At 41.4% G+C, this 22788-nt stretch overlaps 1 protein-coding gene and 3 non-coding genes across 10 annotated transcripts; all 4 read left to right on the plus strand.

Annotated features, from left to right (window-relative positions):
- Positions 1–4151: 4151 nt before the first annotated feature.
- On the plus strand, positions 4152–21573 carry LOC123406022. Of its 7 annotated transcripts, none has more exons than XM_045099525.1 (8): positions 4152–4269; positions 5120–5448; positions 5571–5656; positions 5822–5968; positions 6499–6601; positions 7588–7700; positions 8142–8256; positions 21184–21573. In XM_045099525.1, the coding sequence occupies exons 2-7, from the start codon at positions 5172–5174 to the stop codon at positions 8232–8234; spliced, it is 819 nt and encodes a 272-aa protein (XP_044955460.1). In that variant the 5' UTR covers positions 4152–4269; positions 5120–5171; the 3' UTR covers positions 8235–8256; positions 21184–21573. The 7 variants fall into 7 exon arrangements, with proteins under 7 accessions (XP_044955460.1, XP_044955455.1, XP_044955458.1 ...); XM_045099520.1 differs by lacking the exon at positions 21184–21573 and adding an exon at positions 19586–19970; XM_045099523.1 differs by lacking the exon at positions 21184–21573 and adding an exon at positions 17997–18541.
- Positions 11426–11503, plus strand: LOC123406682. Its single transcript, XR_006612341.1, has one exon. It is a non-coding gene; the product is annotated as a small nucleolar RNA snoR117 (small nucleolar RNA).
- LOC123406680 lies at positions 12627–12704 on the plus strand. Its single transcript, XR_006612340.1, has one exon. It is a non-coding gene; the product is annotated as a small nucleolar RNA snoR117 (small nucleolar RNA).
- Positions 14325–14402, plus strand: LOC123406679. Its single transcript, XR_006612339.1, has one exon. It is a non-coding gene; the product is annotated as a small nucleolar RNA snoR117 (small nucleolar RNA).
- Positions 21574–22788: the final 1215 nt, after the last annotated feature.

Below are 22788 nucleotides of genomic sequence, written 5' to 3' on the forward strand. Positions count from 1 at the left end.
CGCCTACTAGTGACGCCTATCTCCATGGCTCCTCTTGCCTTTGAAAATGCTGAGAGGCGTGTTGTTTTGCATGAGTCTGCTACCACAAAGGCTCCAACAACTGAAGAAATCCTAGCTATTGAACCCAACACAGTTGAATACATTGCTTCTACTGAAGACAATGTTGAAAAAGAACCCGAACCCGTGCCTCAAATTGATGCACCACTGGCATCATCGCCGCTGCCAGATGTCAGTGAATATGTGGACATTGGCACCTCTCCAAGGCCAATTGCGTCTGAAGCCAGTCCTAGCACTCCGCCTACTCCTTTTTCAACCCCAGTGTTGTGACCACTGATGTCTACTTTGGAACTTTATTCTTGTAGACGTTATTGGGCCTCCAAGTGCATAGTTTTATAGGACGATAAACAAATTTCCCTCAAGTGGATGACCTAAGGTTTATCAGTCCGTGGGAGGTGTAGGATGAATATGGTCTCTCTCAAGCAACCCTGCAACCAAATACAAGAAATCTCTTGTGTCCCCAACACACCCAATACAATGACACAGTGTATAGGTGCACTAGTTCCGCAAAGAGATGGTGATACAAGTGCAATACGGATAGTAGATAAAGGTTTTGTAATATTAAAATATAAAAATAGCAAGGTAGCAAGTGGAAAACAACGAGCAAAACATTGTATAAATTCTTGGTAATAAGGCCTAGGGTTCATACTATGACTACTGCAATCTCTCAACAATGCTAACATAGTGGAATCATATGATCATCCCTCAACATGCACCAAAGAATTACTCCAAAGTTCATAGCTAGGGGAGAACATAAGACGAAATTTTTGTAGGTAGTAGAACCACCTCAAAGTTATTCTTTCTGATCAATCTATTGGGCTATTCCTATAGGTGTCACAAACAACCCTAGAGTTCTTAGTAAAATAACACATACGATACATATCAATCAACCCTAATGTCACCTAGGTACTCCAATGTCACTACAAATATCCATGTGTTAATTATTCGTCATGCATCAAACAATTTCAGATTTATTATATTCAATCCAACACAAAGCACTTCAAAGAGTACCCCAAGATTTCTATCAGAGAACGCAATATGAAAACGTGCAATCAACCCCTATGCATAGATCCCCAAGGTCACCATAATTCGCAAGTTGATGCCATAACATACATCAAGTGAGTCAATAGAATATCACATTGTCTCTACGGGTATCCACATGCAAGACATACATCAAGTCTTCTCAAATCTAATATTCAATCTGACATAACAAAATCTCAAGGGGAAAGATTCAATTCATCACAACAAGATGGCAAGGGAAGAACACCATATTATCCAACTATATTAACAAAGCCCGTCATACATCAAGATCATGCCATCTCAAGAACACGAGAGAGAGAGAGAGATCAAACACATAGCTACTGGTACATACCCTCAACCCCGAGGCTGAACGACTCCCTCCTCGTCATGGCCTCCTTCGGGATGATGAAGATGACCATCAGAGATGATTCCCCCCTCCAGGAGGGTACTGAAAATGCTCCACATGGGGTTTTCTTTAACACGGAGAGTTGCAGCGGCGGAGCGGAAGTTCTCTCCTAATTTCTCAGGGTTTTGGTATATATAGGATTTTTCAGCATTGGAAACACGCCAAACGGAGCCTCGTGGGCCCCACCACACAACAAGGCGCAATGAGGGGGGTGGTCGTGCCTTGTTGCCTCGTTTCCCATAGGTGGCTCCCCTCTGGTGGTTGTTCGCTCCAATATTGCTCATATTTTCCAGAAAAAAACATCAGAAAGTTTCAGGCGACTCCGAGAACTTCCGTTTTCTGCACAAAAAACAACACCAGAGTAATTATGCTGAAAACAACGTCAGTTCGGGTTAGTTCTAAGTAAATCATATAAAGTGCATCAAAACCATATAAAAGTATTGTAAACATAGGCAAATATGGCATGAATACTTCATAAATTATCGATACGTTAGAGACGTGTCAATCATCCGAGTCTCCATTTGAAGCCATGGAAGTTGAAACCTCTAATCATGTGTCTCCACTCAAACGGCTTTGCAAAGGACCAAGGCCAGTTATATCTTCAATGCAAAGCATACATGAAGATGAATCGCATGTTGCTCCGACTTCATCAGTCGAGGAGATTCCCAGGATTAAAGTTGTTGCTCCTGAACAACCTGAGAATGAAGCTAAAGCAGCTGGAGACATTGCTGCTAATAATGTTGTTGCCCCTTCAGAACCCCAACCCACTGAATCACTAAAGGTGAAGCCAGTGCTCCATCTCCTCATGGTCTTCTTGTTCTTGATACACCATCGACTGATGACAATTCCAAAAACATTGTCATGGCTCGCAATAGGGAAGAAGAGATGGTGCCAACCAAATGGCCCAAGCTTGTACCACTGCCAATAATGGACCCATATTATGAATTCAACATTCATCGTCACCCAAGGGTTATGAATCCGATGCCAAGGCTTCCCTCTATTTGACAACAAGGACGAAGGCGTCCTCTTGTCTTCAATGTCAAGAGCTTCAGACTCAACAAACACATTCCTTGGCTCCGACTGAAATCCCTACAAGCATCAGAAGATTCAGTCTGATAGGCTCTGGAGCATTTCCCAATGCTAATACTACACATGTGTGCTCTATGGACAAAATAGGATATTTCCTCACAAACATCTAAGCTTTGAAGCCATGAGTGGTCTTTCCTTGTTTTGATCAGGCCCTTGATTGTCTTCGAGATGTTGGATTGTTGCCCTTCATTGTTAATCACGAAGATTGGAATGAAGGACACATTCTTCAATTTTACGCAACTCTCCACATCTCTAGCTTTGGGAGAGATCTGAAGAGATGGGCTATGGACTTCATGATCCATGATGAGCATATTAAAGCTCCTCCTATGGAATTCTTTGCCACCACTCCACTTGCTGCATCAGGCTAAGATCTTCATCCTAAATCTGCTTCCTATGCTGAAGCCACAAGAACCATCTTCCAAATGCCTGAGCCCAACATGACTGCAATGTTAATACTTATGAAGCCTTTGGCGTCAGACGCGGAATTGCCCACAACATTCTTCGTTGATGATCTTCAGTATCTTTCGAAGACAATTTATCACATTCTTTGCCATATTATATGACCAATCAAGGGGCATTCGCCTTCACGCAAGCTGGAAGGGGCACTGAAGACTTTGATCTACAACATCGTCTATGTCATCATGTTTAATCTTCAAGATTTATTCTTGCGCAACCTGGCTGCTGATGGCATCGATCTATTTGAACCTAAGATCTATGCATCATGGATCATGCGCTTTATCAAGCGCAGGACAAACACAAGGTATTTGCCCTTTGCTTGCAACCATGAAATATATCTTCCTGATGTGGAAGTCACACATGAAGACATTTACCCATCCAAGAGCAAGAATCCAATTGGTGAAAGCACAAGTGACACATCTCACATTGAAGGGCTTCACATTTCATCCGATCCAGCCAAGGCTAGACTGATCGACGCCTTTCGTCGTCCACAATTGAGTGCCACTGTCACACAAACCATAAGTAGCACTCCGCCTCAACAACCCCAATTCAAGAAGGAATGTGCCATGAACGATCAAAAACTTCTCGTCTCTCTTATTCAGAAGCAGGATCGACACCATGAGCGAACGCAAAGACAAATGCATTCTCTTGTCACAGATATAATTAACGTGATTTTTCCGTCCAACCATGTAAAAATGATACACCAAACCAAATCATTTTTTCTTGAACATAGTACTAACGCAAGTGTTCATATACACGCACATACACTCATCTGTACAAACGTACACACGCACATCCTGTCTCTACAAGCATATCCGAGAGACTGAGCCGACATATCATCTTAAAATTTACGAAGTCACCGTAATCACGTCGTCACTGACGAAAACGTCTCATCCCACTACATACACATCGTCAAAAAATACTGAAATAAATTTAAAAATAAATACAAACACTAGAATAAAAAAACTTTTATGTAACCATCCAACCAACCAAAGATCGGTTCGCCACCGAACCAAATCAAAGTCACAGCTTACCGCCGTGCGTCAACGATTGAAGAGACCAACGCGGGCGCACCGAATGAACCAAACCAACCACCTCTATTCCCACGCCGGCCCCACCCCTCCCCCCCTCCAGTCAGTCTCCGCCCTTCCAGAAGGCCGCCGGAGTAGACGTGCTCCGGCCACTCCCCCCTTCAGATCCCGCCGCCGCGCCCCAGCCCCCATTGCTGCGGGGTTGCACCGGTAAGCCGCAGTCCGCCCTGCATATTTACACCCCCGGGATACGTGGATAGGAGGATCGCGGATTTGTTTCCACGGGAGCCCGTCGAGGCGACGACCGAGGTCAGTCAGCGGCACCCAATGCGCGCTGCGCCGTCCCTCAGCGCAAGGTCCGAGAATCGCTGTGGAGCTGCGGGGAATCCGCCGCGGCGATGCGCTGCTGGGATTGGATTCGATTCCTGACTTTTGGCTTCGTTCCTTGCTTTTACTGGGCCAGCCAGAGGGGAGTTGCATCGGCCCTTGTAGTACAGTAGCTGATTGGCAGTTGCCGGCTGCTGCTTGTTTCGAATTCTCAGTTGATGTTCCCAGGTTTGGTGCGCTGAATTTGTTGTGACTGGTACCTAAAACCAATAACGTAACAGCCCCACCACCCACCCACCCCAAACTTGGGGCCATAACTGATTTTGCACTTTCTATGATTAAGGATGCTACTGGAACTGTCCCAACTAGAGAAACCCACATAGGGCATCAATCATTCCATGTTTCAGTTTACAGTATTCCATTATGAACCAATTTGAGTTCGTGCAAAACTGTGAAAATGCCGAAACAAATTGCTAGAAAAATATTTAAAAATGGTCTGATAACATGCCTGATATAACTCATCATTCCCATGTTCTTCATTGTCAACCAAAGAGGAGGTTACCAGTATCCATACTTCAAAATTTCATGGAAATTTATGGAATTTACCCTAAATGGTTTTTTGTTTTTATGTTGTGTTACTATGTTATTATATCCATCTATTAATTTGTTCCACCTTTTCTTTCAAAATCATGCTTAATATTCATAGTTGACTGGTACTTTTATTATCCTGCAGGACTTGCTTTTATCATATGACCGGCAAAATGTCCCCTCAGTGATACCCAGGCATGATTTGGGTACTGTTCATAATGCAGTTGGCTTCTCATGGCACCCGAAATGACGAAGGAATGCAGCTGGTGCCCCGTTGTGATCAGGAAGAAGTGTCAGATTCGCAGGAGATATTTTCACAATCCGATACCGCAGAAAGCTCTACCAAGTATATGGGCTCATGTGAAATCAAGCCATTGATTGTTGAGGATGAAAATCACAACATCGATGCGAATGAAGAAACCCATCTTGTCATTCAAGACTTTCCACAATGCCGGATTTGCCTTGATAATGAAGGTCCACACTACACTATGACCTGAAATACCCTTTTCTTACATAACACCTTAAGGGCTTTTATATATCTCGTTGTATTTTATATCAAGTCGGTGTTTACCATGTTGCATTTCTGCTGCAAGCAGGTGATGACTTAATTGCACCATGCAATTGCAAGGGCACACAAAAGTATGTCCATAGGTCCTGTCTTGATAACTGGAGATCAACAAAGGTATTGATTCACGAGCATTTTGTCATTGTCACCGCACTTGTACAGTGTAGACGCTCAAGTACTCAATCATCCTAAAGTCCACCCAAAACACCTGACATGCTAACACTCATTATCGTTACATTATTCTCATTCTGACCTCGTTTCTTTATTATACACATCACCCAGGAAGGTTTTGCATTTTCACATTGCACCGAGTGTCGGGCAGCATTCTTACTTCGTGCAAATGTTCCTCCAGATCGATGGTGGCTAAGACTGAAGTTTCAACTTCTGGTTGCTAGAGATCACACATTGATCTTTTTCATTGTACAACTGGTAAGATGTTCACACCTTGTATAGTCTAGTGCAGTGAACTAATTTTCTTCAGTGATCTTATAGTAACATTAGTCTGCACCAGTTCTTTCTTTCTCTTTTTCTAGATATGTTCTTACATATGTCGATGAACTTTTATGATGTTATATTGCATATGCAAGTACACTAGATCTTTTTGGGGTCTCGTACTATTATTACAGTTGTAACAACGATTGAAATATGCTCCTCCTTGTATAGGATGCCACTCAGAAGGAGCATGTGTTCTAATAAGAGGAAAATAGTACCAGCATAATAGGAAAAGTTGTTGCTGTTTATTTCCTTCTAAAGATTCCAACGAACTTGCATGAATATATTTCTGTTTGCTGAGATTGATAGAACATTTTCTTTCTCCTAGTCCTGTTGGCATTTTGTTTACTGCATTGGAGAAAAGAGAGCATGCATCCTCTAAATGAGAAGTCCATAATGTACTGCACACTGAGAGATATAATTGTTTTGATCTTACCCAGTTGATTTATTTTCTTTTTGCCTGATAGGTTGTTGTTTTCTTGGGTATGCTGGTGTACAGATTTTATGGAGATGAACTGCGAGAAATGTTTGGCTATGAACAGCATCCTTACGCTTTTTATGCGTTGGCGAGTAAGTTCAATTTTCATAGTGATGTCTACTACCCATGCGCATGTTACAAAATATCTTTGTCTATGATTCAAGAAATTTCTTGAATTACCATTTACCTAAAATGTCTAATGAGAACTAGATAACTTATGCCCTTTTATTAGTACTGGATCTCTTCCTATTCAGTGCTGTCAATATGGTTTGCCATGTACTTCTATAAAACAAGCCACTTCAACATTTGCATCTTCCATTTTTAATTTTGTAGGTATTAAGATATATGGTGTCGAAATGACCTTATGCTTGCACAATCTCTATGTATTTCTGTAACTACTGTGAGGATATAGATCAGCATGGCGTAATTTATGGTACCAGCAACAGCTTTGTTCCTTTGAGTCCAAAGATAACCCAAGTATATTTCATATAGGACGAGTCATGGTTATCTAAGTGTGTTTTGCATCTTTCATTTTCAATACTGTAGCCAGTATTAAGATATATGGTGTTGAAATAATCTTATGCTTGCACAATCTCTATGTATTTCTGTATCTACTGTGAGGATATAGATCATGATGGTGTAATTTGTGGTACCAGCAATAGCTTTGGTCCTTTGAGTTCAAAGATAACTTAAGTATATTTCATATAGGATGAGTCATGGTTATTTAAGTGTGGTTTATGCTCTGGGCAAGCATGGAAAGACCTGTCATATGGATTTGTTTTCATAATTCAGATGGTCATCTAGACTACTTCTTGAATTGTAGGCAAACATGTCTGATAGAGAAGTTTACACGCTTAATGGGAGCTACATGATAACTCATGTTTGCACTTTGGCTCCAAAGATATGTAAATTGTAACTCAATGGGAGCTAGATGAGAATGCAATGACATTTGTCTGTCTATTGTTGGCGTTTAGCGTAAGCATCTGCTGTTGCGCATTGCCCATTTTGCCCATGTTGTATATGAAGCACTTGCTCAGTTTTTCTTTCTTAATACTTATAATAATTTCTCAAACTGCAGTACTGGCTGTTATTTTGGTTGGTTTGCTATATGGATTCTTCATAGCTATAATATGTGGACAGAGGATCACCGAACGGCACTACCATGTTCTTGCAAAGCAAGAGTTAACCAAGGTTGGTGACAGAAAGAAAAACAGAAACATCAAGTTTGTTTCATCCCAAGAAGTGCATTTTCTGATTAATAAACTTTTTCTCCAACTGATTAATTTGTAGTGCAAAATACTCATGCCATCAGCAATCCAATATGTTTAGAAAATCTGAATGCCAATTCCAACATAGAGTATTACAATTGGTTTTTATTAACATGGTTTAGATTTCTCCTGTTGTCCTTGCATGATCCCATTGGGTTAGGCTAGACACTAGAGTATGAACCATGAAGTCCCCGCGTGGTGAAAAAGAGATGTTTCTTGCTAGTTTACATGCGCCTTTGTTTTCTTATCATGGTAAAGAATAGCTTCTTAGCATTACAACTTCTGAAATTGTAGCACCTTCTCTTTGTTATGATAAACTTGTGGTAAACGATTTGCTCATACTGTAATGTTTCTCTTATGGCAGGAGTATATCGTAGAGGATCTTGAAGGGTCTGATCCAGTGCCAGACCTTGATCCTAGCCATGTCACGGAGTTGAGGACACTGGGGCTCTATTGAGCATAGCCGCATATAGCATCAGGTAGGCAGTTTAAGATCTTGTTGAGTTAGAGCATTGTCTTAGTTTTTACGGCTGCATTTTCTACTTGTCTAGAAAATCACTCTCTCAGCTTATAGATGATGTCTGTGTAACAGCTCCACCGCTGTCAAATCAACGATGCCCATCCTCCTGTGTTAGTTTTTCTTTTGAGAAAATCCCGTGTTATTTTTTTGAGCGGTAATCCTGTTTTTTGTAAAACAAAACACCCAAAAGTTCATTTATTGGAAATATCAGTTACATCATTTATGAGGGGTACAATTTCAATTGTAGGTTCCTCAAACCGATCCAATGTCAAAGAAAATCGAGCCAACCTTGCAAGGCCATTAATAACTTTATTTGCTTCCCTATTGCAGTGTTCGAACCTAGCTATGGTAAAAATCACAAACAAGACGGTAGCAATTGAAAATTGCCTCCGCCGACCCCAAATATTGACCACTCATCTTCATTGTTTGAATGACCTCCAGGTTATCTGAATTAACAACGAGTCGATTGCATCTCATCCTTTGTGCAAGGGCAAGAGCGAAGCCGTCGGGACATCCGCATAGTCGTCGATCTTCCCATTCTCTCCAGCAATGAAGTTTCCTTTATCATCCCTCAAAACTGCCCTTGTTGTACCCCTAAGCAAGTCTTGATCAAAAGAAGCATAATCGTTAAGTTTGAAAAGACACACAGGGGATAGATCCACCCCTCTTTACACATGGTAGCCTTTGGATAGGATGCGACAACATAATTTGCCGTTATAGCACGAATCCCCATCTTAACCTGATAAGCATCTTGAACTACCCCTTTGTAAACCAGTTTGCATCTTACACACCATAAATACTAGGCTGCAATGCTGATCATCTCCCGAGCATTCAGAAGACCCAGACTGGTCAAATCCTGGTCTGTCAACAGAAGTGAGAATTCCAGCGCTGCCTCACTAGCGCAATCAAACTTCACAGTCTATTAATAATTTCATCTATCCCTAGACATTTTCAAATATCACCAGTTGTGTTACATAAAAACAAGTGCTTGTATCCTCTGGACCAATAGAACAAGAGGGGCAATCGGGCGAAACTTTCAAATATCTTTTCTCATTGTTGAGGAAATCGTTAACTGGTAACTGCTCGGTTGGCTGATGAGTAAGGGATTAATAGGCTAATCGGCAAGTTAATCGGCCATTTAATCCATTAATCGGGTGATTTATCTGTTAACCGGCTACTCGGTGACCCTACGAGTAAGGATTAATCGGCAAGTTAATTGGTTAATCGGACGAGTTCTTGAACATGATCTTTTGGCAAGAGTAACACGACAAGGAAGGGTACCATGCGGCGTATGCAAAATATTTCTTTGAACCTTTGCTGACAAGAAAACTTCCAAATAGTACACCAAATGAGATTAAGAGTGGAACGTCTCATTTCCTTTGCACGCTGTAGTTTCCTCCCATCCATGTTAGTGATTCCATTCCACAAAGTAAGCTGATCGAACCAAAAATAACTCATTCTTTGTGTAACTCCAAGTTGGGGAAGAGGCATACCGAGGACCCATTGAGCATCAACTGGCCACAAAGTTTGTTTGACCGATCTTCATCCTAATTATTAGAGCATCTTTCGGTCCAGTTTTGGTTCAAATTTGACCCATTTTTAGCCTATATTTGGCATTTTTTAGTACAAATTAAACAACAATAGTTATTTTTTTATCACATAGTTCATCACAGAAATCAATACAAAACAAAAAAATAGTTTAACAAGTCAATACAAATCAAATATCGAGCTAGTCGTTGCCCTTGAGCCTTCATACGTCCTCCACCAAATCGTGCTGCAGTTGTTGATGCACCTGTGGGTCTTGGATCTCCTGACACATGTTGAGGAAGACAGTCCAAGTTGTCGGTAGCTGGTGATCAACTTGGACAAGAGGACCTTGCCTGTAATATGGTTCAGTGTCAAACACTAGCTCCTCCTGCTCGCTCTCAATGATAATGTTGTGCAAGACAACACAACAAGTCATGACTTCCCTCATTCGATCTTTCCACCAAGTCTGAGCGGGGTACCGGACAACAACAAAACAAGATTGAAGCATCTGCGAAGTAGTCGGCGTAGAGCAAGCAATAGCCTTCTAGTCGATGCCTCTGCTTTGCCATCAGCCACCTCGGCGCCGAGCCACCTCGCCGTGGCCCTGCATTGCTCGCGAACAGGCCGCCCAGAGAGCCGAGGACCATGAGGTGCTCTTCTTCCTGGGCGTCGGCATCGGCTTCCTCCTCCAGTACCGCCGCGAACGCCTCCTCGTCGTCGGAGTCCAAGGCTCCTAGATCCACTGACGACCTCGCCGACAAGAGAATATGACTCGCTTTATTGAACGTCGTCGCCGTCTCTACCGGAGCAGAGAGGAGATAAGGCCACACCTTAGCTATGAAGACTACTACCGGTCTACAGGTATACACGTCCATGCGGCTGCTTCGACGACTGCTCCCTCGTCGACGAGCACAAGCCCCCTGGGGGAGAGGCGTCGTCGGGGCCAACGCTGGAAAACTCGCCTTGTCGCCCTTTTCAGAGGAGAAGAAAAGGGAGGGGACCGTCGTCGACGTTTTTCTGTTCCGCCGAGGGGTGAGCGAGCGGAAAACGTTCCTAAAATCATGATTATTGGGTTGGGGGAATGTGGTATTTTTTTCATCCGTTTAAATACATGAGCTCTTCCGCCAGTAGGTATAAAGAAAATAGTATGATGGACTTCACTGTTAGTTTTTTTTTTAAGGAAAACTTCACTGTTAGTTAGCCCTGTGACTTTTCAGATGTCAAAAAAGAAGATTTTTGTTGTTGTTGAGGGGTGCAAAAGAAAAATGCTCTATCTTTTTTTTTTTTGAGACAATGATCTATCTAAATTATAACTAGTGGGTTCCTAATAACGGGCCTGGTAGCTCATGCGGGCAGGCACGTATTGGGCTTTCATGACGCCATCTCGGCTTTCTGCCTCCGCAGCCCACGCGAGGATGGGAAACTAGGGTTAATTGGAAACTGTTATATAAGCCGCCCGTTCCCCCTCTCCTTCCACCACCACCACAAGCCGCCGCCGCCGCCGCCGCCGCCAGCACGAGGTGAGGTCGTAGGACGCGTCCCGTCCGCCTCTTCTTCCCCGATTCCCCTCTCGCGTTTCGATCCAATCTGTCCTTGTTCGGGGCCTGTGATGTGAACAATTTGTCCGTACCATCTGACACCTCTGATGATCCACATTTGCTAATGTATCTCTGAGGCCCCCCATTCCGTTTCTTCCTCGTCTGTTTTTGGTTTCGATCTTGATTTCTTTCCGCCCGGAATTTCACCGATGTCTCTGATTTGACCATGGGAGGAAGGCAACAAATTAGAGTCTCTGATGCGCTAAAACTCCATAGCGACTTCGGTGCTGTACGTTGCCCAGAGCGACCCCCGGCGATGGTTATCATGCGCGCGCCGTCTTCTTCCTACGGCGCGCGCATCCCTGTCCCCTACATGCACCTCTCCGGCTTCCGTAGTGAACGGATCTTGATCGAGCTTGCGTTGAAAAGGCAAACAAATTAGAGTCTCTGATGCGCTGAAACCCCGTAGCGACTTCGGTGCTATACGTTGCCGAGAGCGATTTTGGAACGTGGTATCATGCGTTCGTCGGCTCGCGTTCGGCGCGCGCATCCCTTTGTTCCACACTTTTTTAGCTCTTTTTGTGCCTTTCTTCCAACCACAATACAAAAAACACTTGAAAATGTTGGGCCTCTTCCTTTTTCTGTTCGCATTCCTGTTTACTTGCCCTTTTTTGTGCTTGTGTTTGGAAACAGTCCATTATTCGATCCACTATACGAAGTCTCTTGCCTGGAGAACGTAAGGTCTAATTCCAGGACCACATGGCAACACTGAAAAAAAGTGAACGAAACACCAATTCAAACGAATGCAGCGTCTTAAGTTCGTTACAGGCCCTTAACGCATCTCAAAAAACGCTACATCAAACAGCCAGGAAAATAGGCCAAGCCAAAGCAAGTTTTATTTTCATCGAGGGCAGGTAATTGAGAGTCTTCTCCGGCACTATGCAAATTCATTGCTTATCAGCCACATTGTTGAATTTATACAATCGTGTTTTACTTGCACGCGTAGCTATGGTTGTTTTCGCCTGCTTTTCTTAATTAATCAGGCAAATCTCTTCTCCTTAATCAATGAAAATGATATAAATCTTTTGCTTCTCAAAAAAGGGGGTCAAACACCTGTAGGAAAAACTTTTTCCCCTGAGTTAGAGTATTAAATGTAAAATATGACATTTACCGGATGGAACTTAGCCGCCCACAGGAACAACCGCTGTAAATCAGATTCCTTTCTTCCATAGTTCCTTCTCGAGCATCAAACTACCTTTTTTGAGGCCTGTGATGTAATCAATTTGTCCGTACCATCTGACATCGTTGATGATCCACATTTGCTAATGTATCTCTGAGGCCCTCTTTTGGTTTTGATTTTCGCCAGACTGTTTTTTTCAATTGCCATAATTGATCTCTGTTTTTTGAGTTGCCCAGCCATGATTCAAATGCAGGCAACAACTCTCTGATGCGCTAAATTCCATTGTAACTTTGGTTTTGTATGTTGCTGGCCTGGAGCGTGATAATTAGAGTCTCTGATGTGCTAAACTCCATAATTATATGAATGATGAATGTAGATAGAACTTTGAGGCAACAAATTAGAGTCTCTGATGCGCTAAACTCTGTAGCGACTTTGGTGCTGTACGTTGCCAAGAGTGAGCCTGGAACGAGTTTTCATGTGTGCGCTGCCTCACTTAGTTTGCACTCGAACTCTTTTTCCCACACTTTGTTCTAAATGGTTTCCGTTTATTACCTAAGAATACACCAATTACAAAAATATTGCAACAAGCCAGTCTTTAACTTAACTAATGCTCTGATATCTTAACTGCTTTGCAAAAGAGATGCTTTAATTTGTCTGTCAATTTTTTACTCAAAACAATGCTTGCTTCTTTTCTTTACATAAAGAAATGAATCCAGTGTCACAACAGGCGAGTCAGGGCTTTATAAATACCACAGCTCAAAAACCACAACATCGAACAGCCTGGAATTTTTTTACAGCCAGGAGCACATCACCAAACTGAAATTGCATAAGAAAAGAATCTGGGCCTAAATGGACGATGTTCTGTTTTTCTTTAGTTTAAGCTGGTCTGGGGAATATTTAGAGCCTTTTCTTCCATGAGTAGCAAAGGCAGCAATATTCTTATTACTGAATCAAATTCAATCAGTAGAAACCATGCAAGCTAAAGCTTGCCTAACTAGTTTGACAAGCAAGTTCCATTTTGTTCAAGCAGGCAACTCCTGGGTAGCAGTTTACTATAGGATAATTACTATAAAAAAATAAAGAGATTGAACTATACAAGTAGAGAAACCACTTGTTTTCAGTCCCTCCCACTGTGCGTCAGCCACATGGTTGAATTTATACCATCATGTACTCCTTGTTTTTCTTGCAAATACGGAGGGTCATACGCCTGTAGCAAACAGAAAACATCTTGATCTGCTGGTTCCCAGAATTAGAGGATCACATCTAAGTCACTAAATCAAGCATAAAAAGAAAAAGGAAAAGAAAAGACCCACACAAATCATCACGCAAGATCAATGATAAGGACTTACATGTGCAATACTTATCTCACATTTAGATGTGTTTTAGCAAAACCGCTTGGAAAAAGAAAGGTGAAATATGTCATTTTCGCTTTGATATGTACATCCGAGACATTCTAGGCTGAAGCTACTCATAAAAAGAAAAAGGAAAAGAAAAGACCCACACAAATTATCACGCAAGATCAATGATAAGGACTTACATGTGCAATACTTATCTCACATTTAGATGTGTTTTAGCAAAACCGCTTGGAAAAAGAAAGGTGAAATATGTCATTTTCTCTTTGATATGTACATCCGAGACATTCTAGGCTGAAGCTACTCCAGAAAAGGCTGGAGCTTAACCGCCCAGAGAAACATTACTCACAACTGTATCAATCATGAGTACCTGCTTGCTTATCCTTCTCTTCCATGAGTTACCTCTTGCATCAATCTACTTTATTTTTGGGGCCTGTGATGTGAAAAATTTGTCCGTACCATCTGATATCTTTGATGATCCACATTTGCTAATGTATCTCTGAGGCCCCTTGTGTTTGCTATCTGGTTTATGACTTTTGGTTTTGATTTTTGCTACACTTCTTCTGATTGCCATAGTCAATCTCTGTTTTTTGAGTAGCAGTCATGATTGGAAGGCTGGCAACAAATTAGAGTCTCTGATGCACTAAACTGATTTTCGAACGAGATATCATGTGTGTGCCGTTTGTCCGACACTTCTTAGCCTTGCCCTATTTATGCAAAAAACATATGAAAATATTGCAGTTGGATGCATTGTATTTTTTCATTGCTCATTCCTGTGTACTTGGCCTTGCCTGGATCATGTTTTGTGTGTGTCCATGCAGAAATCTGTTTGGGTGTCTTCTCAGTATGCAATCAGTCCAGTATGCGATACTATACCCAAGATGATTCTCTACTAAGAAGGAACAAGGGATGCAAACTACTGCACTGTCCGTAAAGACTGAAGGTCTAATTCCATGACAGCATTGCTGTCTGCATGCCAAAATGTTGAAAATTAGTGAATGAAAAGATGAAGGATACTTAATCCCAACGGAAACCAGTGTGAAATTCATGACAGGCCTTTGCCATGGCTCAAAAACCACAACATCTAACGGCCAGGAAACTCTATTACAGCAAGCAGCCGTGGAGCGCATCACCAAACTGAACACATCACAGTAGAAAGAGCAGAAATGTAACATTACTCACAACAGCATTTTGCTTATCACTGATCCAAATTCTAGCAACAGATTAGTAATTAGCAAAGTCAGGTCAAACGTTTACTACTAGCTATCATGAGTTAATAGTTTATTATGGTATAACAACCATAAAAACATAATGACAGCATAAAGAGATTGATAGTTATATACTTCTTCCCGTTGCTGCGTCAGCAGAATGGTTGAATTTACCTTGGACTTCTATAATATCCTCTTGTTTATCTGCATGTTGCAAATAGGGAACTTGAACTGTCAGTTCACAGAATTAGAGACATCGAAGAATATTAAAGGGGAAACATTATCTCTTTTCGAACTTGATCCAATACAACAAGGGGAAGCATTATCTCTTTTCCAACTTGATCCAATACAACAATATTATGATGTCCTAGATTCTAGTCTCACTTTCTTTTGGTTGGAGCTTCTCCAGAAACAGACTGGAACTTAGCTGTCCACAGAAACAATTTGTTCCTGCTCATGTATCCTTTTCTTCCATGAGTTCCCTCTCGAGCATCAGTCTATCTATCTTTGGGGCCTGTGACAATTTGTCTGTACCATTTGATATCTTTGATGATCTATATTTGCTAATGTATCTCTGAGGCCCATTGTGTTTCTTAGCCATCTGATAATTTGTTGTTCACTTTTGCCGAAGTTGATTGATCTGTTTCACGTTGCTTAGCCATGAGAAGCATTAAGGCGACAAATTAGAGTCTCTGATGTGCTCATTCACGTAGCGACTTTGTTGCTGTACCTGAGCGAGACCGGCGATAGTTATTTTTCATGTGCCTTCTTTTCGTATGGCATGTGCATACCTATCCCGTACACCTCCTGTTGTATAAAAGAATCTATCATTTTTCATGGCAACAGACTAGTCTTTGATGTGCTAAATCCAGTAGTGACTTCTGTACTGTATGTGTATGTTGCTGAGGTACTCATACCTTTGCTGCATTTGGTTTCTCCAGTCTTTTTGGGTGCGCATTTGGTTCCTGTTTACTCGGCCCTTTGTTGTGATTGCAAAAGTATAAATTTGTTATTCACGTGGGAATATGTTTGATATCTTGTAAAAAGCTGAAGGAAACTCACCGGAAGCTAATTTCTAGGCTACCAAAAGGTTGAATTTACCTTGGGCGTAATATACTCTAGAGCATCATGTACTTCTCTTGATAGCTTGAACTGTTGGTTCCCAGAATTAGAGACATCAGAGAAGATTAAAGTATTTCTTTTGCAACTTGATCCAGAAACAAGAACGGTAACACTCATCAAAACAACAATATAGTATGATATCCCAAACATCCTTTTTTTAAGAGATATATTCCAGCAGCCTGGAGTTTCTCCAGCAACGGTTGGAGCTCCCACAGAAACAACGATATTAATCATCCTTTTTTTCCTTGAGTTCCCTCTCGTACAACGAATATATTTTTGAGCCCCCTTTCTGATTCTTTTCTCATCTGGTTTTTCTTTCGTTGATTTTTCCCATGCTGTTTCTTCCCATCGTTGCACTTGTTTTTTCTTTGCGACCGTGAAAAGCCAAAACTATTGGGATACGGAAGAACAACAATCCAACCTTCCTGTATATATGGAACTAATGCAGGGAAATGCTGATGTCTTAATTGTTCTCATGGGAGATGCTTTAATCTTGTGTCCTGTAAAAACATTGTCTGATACCAAAAATGATTCTACTATACTAATATGGAATCAGTATGGGATCTACTATACCCAAAACGATTCTCTGCAAGTAACTTGAGGTACATGCTACTATACTAGTACAAGACTTCTCCAATGCTTTGTATATCCATGACCGTGCTGTCTGCATGCAAACACTGAAAATGAGTGACTCATGAATATAAATGTCTGCATTGTTCCTTCCTTGTAAAAAGATGAAGGGATCTTATACAGTAGAAGCTAATTTTGGGGCTACTAAATGGTTGAAAATACCTTGGACTTTAGCAATATCCTCGAGAGCATTATCAGTACTATTGAGTATTGACTCACTCGCATATATTGAGGATCATCTACCTGTTGCAAACAGCGAACAACTTGAACTGTTGGTTCCCAGAATTAGAGGCACTGGAGAATATTAAAGATGAAATATGATCTCTACTTGATCCTGAAACGAGAAAACACGGTTATGTGCATCTGTACATCAGTAGCATGATTTCCCAAACACTTCAGTGACATTGTTTTCTTGATGTAAAAATGAGCACATATGAACTTAACGCACCTCTCAAAAGCTTCAGCTGTTGCAAGTCTTCTCATCTGGGTAGTTGAGGCCTTGAAGATCAAGCAGACAAGGAGTGCAATGCCTTGCCTTCGCCTACTATTCTCTATTAATTGATTAAGCTGAACTGCTACCACTATTCTTAATACAAAAAAGAAAAAAAAATTGATATTGATCATTGAGATAACTGAGTTGCAATGCAAAGTCATTCGAAGTAAGGAGTTTGAACATTGAAATTACAATCTTGCCCATATGAGTTGCCTTGCCTGAATCAAACTTTCTATTTCCATTGCCTCCTTTTGAAGCCAAGAATATATGCTCCATCTTTGTATGCTTATAGACATAGACTTCTTGCATATATCTTTCTGAAAGTAACAGAATATATGGGGTGATATTGCTTTGTCCACTAACCAAGCATCTCCCTCTTAGCAGCTAAATTCTTACCAGTTTGTTTGTCCGGTCTAATTATTGGTGCTCCAGTAGTTCGTCTTCTTTTCTACTTCCCCCCTCCCATCAACTTTTTTGATTTCCCAAATGACATCCTCCAAATGTTCGTATTTCCCAGGTATTGGTATTTTTTCTACCAATTTCCCTCCCAAGTTAATATGATATCTGTATTTGCTTGAGACAACATGAAATTGGAGTTTAAATTCTTTTCTGTAGACAATTCATGGATCAATAATGATTATTCTCCTAGGTTGTCAACCAGGACACCAGAGTGAAAGTGACATGGGAATTTATGCTGGTTGGGGAGGGCAGACCTCATTTGTTCGTGTATTGATGGAGAGAATTTGATGTACAAGTGTGGGTTACGTGCAATAGCTTGTGGCGCTTTACAAATGAATAGGATGCCCTTTGGCGCTCTGACAAAAGCAAGGGCAGACGCGTTCTTGGTTCTGTATGTTGTGGACAAACTAAATTAGGGTCCCTGGGAAGATGGACCTCTCCTTGGGCCATAAGGGGGGTTTCTTCTCACCGAGGCGGGTCTCTTCCTGGAGGTGGTGGATGGGTCTCTTCTATCACCCCTCTTTGGGAGATGCCAGGGTCCTATTAGAGGCGTAAGGAAGCGACTTGCTGTGGATTGAGGAGCACATGTTGATGGCAGTTTATCCTCGCCTCATTATTTGTGTAAGACTTCTTGAAAACAGTACATCCTCATGCGTACATGACCATGCAAAGTTATCATCCTCTTGAACTCCTGAAGTGTGGAGATGATTTGACGATGTAAATATGTTCTTGTCCTCTCGAGGCTACTGTGCCCTAACTGTTACCTTACTTCTGTTTCATCTAACAAGGTGGTATGATCACACCATGAGCGCCAGTTCTTGTTTGCTAAACGTTTTTAAAACTCTTGACCATCAACAGAAACCATCCTGACAATGACCTGAAGCATCTGATGCCAGGACGTGTATATGAAGTTTATTCAATGTCGCGAGCGGTAGACATCATGTACATGTTCTCTTGATTCACCTCATTTTTTTTGTGAGCAAATAATGCCCTGGAATACTTGTGCACAAAGTCTGATGGCAACAACTCAAACAGTGACACGAGTAGTCTTCATGGCATTAGACATGTCAGCATATTGCAGTTCAGGAGCATTCACATTCTTTACCTTTTTCTTTTTTATGAACAAAAATGTAAGCGAGTATAGCTTGGTAAGAGTCACGAGTCATCAGCCGTATCACTTTCTAACAAATGGGAACACATCATATGGGGATTTATGAACAACTAGAATAGAAGAAAACATGTTCGAGAATTTGAATAGAACGCATCCAAAAGGTGTGAGACTGCTGACTCCCTCATCAGTTGCAGCTATTTCAAGTTATGTTGTGTCATGGTCATGGGTCGGTGCCATGATTGTGTCTAGAGAAGTCATCTAATGCATCTGATGACCGAGCATACCATTTCCCTGTGATCCAAGACAAGACACTATCTCCTGGACAGCTGTTGAAGCATGGGCTTAGTTGGTGAAGCTACCAAAAATGGGTTGGGGTGATAGTTCAGGAATCAGCTCTGTCCCAAGCCTGTTACCAAAAATTCATCTCTTGAAGCCCTGAATTGTCCCCATGATTAAGTTGTGGGGAAATTACTAGCAGCAGTTACACCCCCTCACCACCTGGGGACCTTTGCCCCATCCTTCTGTATCACAATACAAACTTTCATGCTAAGTGAACCAAGAGAAATAATTAACTTACTAAAAACTGAAATGCCTAGAGGTTATATAAGCTAAAGCATACCATAATTGAAATTATATTTGTGATTTAACCTCCAATATTTTTTTTACAGATAAACAGCAGTGATGAAATGGGGATACCAGGCTATTTCAGCATAACTTGGAAGGCTGATGTTGCATGAATATTATCACACTTTCATCACGAGGAATGAAAAATGGGCCTTTGTGTGGTGCATATGTGTATATTTTCCAAAGGAAAACAGGTCGTTCCTTTCTAGCCACGAAATAGAATTCATGTTCCTTTTTTGTTTCATGTAGGGTAGTTTCCTCTCAAAATAGGAGAATAAGGTGAGTTGCCTCCCACACATTCTCAACAAACGAGAGGTTGCAGAAATGCTAGGATGCTGTGCTGAATGTACTTTTTTTTTGTTAGTTAGATACATTTCTTTTCTTTCCTTTTCCAGGTTCGTAATAAAATGTAACATTTAAAGTTGGAAATATGTTGCAACACTGTGCTTGGCTACGCTTCATCCTTAGATTATTTTCATCAAATTGATGAACCAATTGATATCCCTGAAGGTGTACACAAGTTTGTACGCCTAGCACCCCTGTTCAGAAAATGAAGTAGAGATTTATGTCGTATTGCTTGAACTGTCCGCAGCATCATAATTTGCACTGCACATGCTGCTCTTGTACTGGAGTATCTTTTTAATCGTTTCTTCCATTTCTAATTTTCTATGATTGCTAGTACCTTGGGACGTGTCTCACTGAAATCAAGGACATGCTCGTATGGCAGTATGTGCCTTGCTTCTGCACTGTTAATAATGCAACAAACACCTGAAGGTGGCGATCATTAGCAAACCAGCATGTGCAAGGGCAGTCAAGGTTCTAAATTTCTAGTGTATGGTTGAAATGGCCTGGATTTTTGGATGTTCTTGCTAGTGATACTAATTATAGTTTTAGCATTATTAAATGCCATAATGTCAAGCGAAACTGATGTTCATTGCATGCAAAGCTCTATGCTAAGTGTGAATGACCCTATGGCATTGCGTGAACTTGATCATCATGCCCTTCCAGTCTTTGCTTTCTAATTGTTTTGCTCTCACCATATACATTGCATGAACTGGATTATTAGAGAGAGAGAGAGAGAGAACATCTGTAAATTGTTGATCATATCTTTTTTTCTTGGATTTTGTTTGGTAATGGGGCCCTTAGGAGTCCATCAAACCCACCCGGGGTTCAAAATCTGTGTCCACGAGGGGTTACAAAAATATCTTCGCAAAAGAAGAAGAGTTAGGCCTTGTTTGAATCGAGTTTAATTTCTGTCTGCTCCCCGGTATTTAGCTGCCTTATCTATTTTTCTTGGTTGGGTGATTGGAGAAGCAACACACTTTTTTAATATAATGCGAGGAGCAACAGTATTTTTTAACCAGTAGTCTCATATTTGGTTAACCTCACAGCCTTGCCATAGGGTTCCCTTTTTTTGTTGTTGAAACGGATGCCATAGGGTTCCTTCACTTAGTTGCACTTGACAAATTGATTATGTGGGTTCTTCCATCAACACATGGGCACTGCGAAGCAATGGTAAAACCATTTTAATGCAAGATGAGGGTAGCAAGAGCCAATAAGACATGCAACCATGTGTGCTCAATTTGGCAATTAAACATTGCCTAATTATTTGCTATTTATTTCTGATGGCCTAAATTACTAGTTGCTGGATGGGACGCCAATGTGGATGGTGGCACACGACGATGATGGCGAGGTTGCTGGAAGGAAGGAGTCCCAGTAGGCAGTTAGTTGTCCAGTGAGTGGCAAGGAGTCCCAGTAGGCAGTTAGTTGTCCAGTGAGTGGCAAGGAGTCCCATTGGAACTCTCCTTGATTAGGTGAGAAGTCGTCCCTGTATTTGGATGTTTATATTAATAAATATGCATGCATTGGGCTGCTGTTTGTTGCATTCCTGATGTTATGAAAATGACAGACGCAACTATGAGACGCTTGTAATTGAGGAAAAAGCTACCTAAATCAAGTTTGGTCGGAGGCTCAGCTGTTCTCCAGTTGAATTTCTGTTGAATGAACTAGTTTTGAGAGTTCTATATTTCTAGTGCATGGGTGAAGGGAACTGGATTTTTGAAAGTTCTTGCTAACAGAACTACCTTTAGTTTTATCATTATTAAATACCCCTTCTGTCCGAAATTACTTATCGCATAAATAGATAAAAATGGATGTATCTAAAACTAGAATACATCTAGATACATCCATTCCTATGACAAGTATTTCTGAACGGAGGAGTATGTCATAATTTCAGGTGAAACTGGCCCTCTTTCCATGCAGAGCTAATATTGGTAAGTGTGAATGACCCTATAGCATTGGATGAACTTGATCCTGATGACCTGCCAGTCTTTGCTTTCTATTTTCCCCTTTGCTTTCACCATATGCATCGCATGAACTGGATTTTAAGAGAGAGAGAGAGCATCCGTGAATTGTTGAGCGTATATTATTTCTTGGATTTTGTTTGGTAAAAAAAGGGGACAAAAATAGGATCTGTGTTCATCAAACCTATCCTAGGTTCAGAATCTCTGTTCACCACTGGTGACAAAATACCTTGGCAAAAGAAGAATTAGGCCCTGCTTGGATCCAGTGTCATTTTTGTGTGCTACCCGGTATTTAGCTACCTTATCTAGTTTTTTTCTTGGTTGGGTGATAGGATAAGCAACACAATTCTTGACCCTACTAGTTTCTTATAGTTGGTCAACTGCACATCCTCACCATATATCTCCTTGACCTTATTGCACTAGAACAAATTAATTATGTGGGTTCTACCATCGACACGTGCACAACAATGAAAGAAAGAACTATTTTAATGCAAGATGAGGGTAGCAAGAGCCAAGAACACAAGCAACGGCGCGTGCATAATTCGGCAACTAAACATTGCCTATTTATGTGATATTTATTTCTGATGGCCTGAATTAACTGTTGCTGGATGGAACGCCGATGCGGATGGTGGCGCACGACGATGACGGCGATGTTCCAGTAGGCAGTCAGTTGCAAGGAGTCCCATTAGAACTCTCCTTGATTAGGTGAGAAGTCATCCCTACATTTTGGATGTTGATAATTGATAAATGTGCATGCCACTGCTGTTATGAAAATGACAGAAGCAGCTATCAGGCGCTTCTTAGCGAGGAAAAAGCCACCCAAATCAAGTTTGGTCGGCGGCCCTGTCGTTCTCCGGTTGAATTTCTGTTGAATTCACTGGTTGCTGCTGTGTCCAGGCCTTGCCAAACCAGGAAATACCTTTGACGTATCAGAGAGATGGAAA

The sequence above is a fragment of the Hordeum vulgare genome, chromosome 6H (genome assembly GCF_904849725.1).
Source record: "Hordeum vulgare subsp. vulgare chromosome 6H, MorexV3_pseudomolecules_assembly, whole genome shotgun sequence".
Classification (NCBI taxonomy): domain Eukaryota; kingdom Viridiplantae; phylum Streptophyta; class Magnoliopsida; order Poales; family Poaceae; genus Hordeum; species Hordeum vulgare.

What these genes read in the sequence shown, in the direction of transcription:
- LOC123406022 (XM_045099525.1), top strand. Translation starts at nt 5,172, where the DNA reads ATGATTTGGGTACTGTTCATAATGCAGTTGGCTTCTCATGGCACCCGA. An exon ending in GATTTGCCTTGATAATGAAG is followed by an intron (nt 5,449 to 5,570) that starts GTCCACACTACA and finishes TGCTGCAAGCAG; the next exon opens with GTGATGACTTAATTGCACCA. An exon ending in ATAACTGGAGATCAACAAAG is followed by an intron (nt 5,657 to 5,821) that starts GTATTGATTCAC and finishes CACATCACCCAG; the next exon opens with GAAGGTTTTGCATTTTCACA.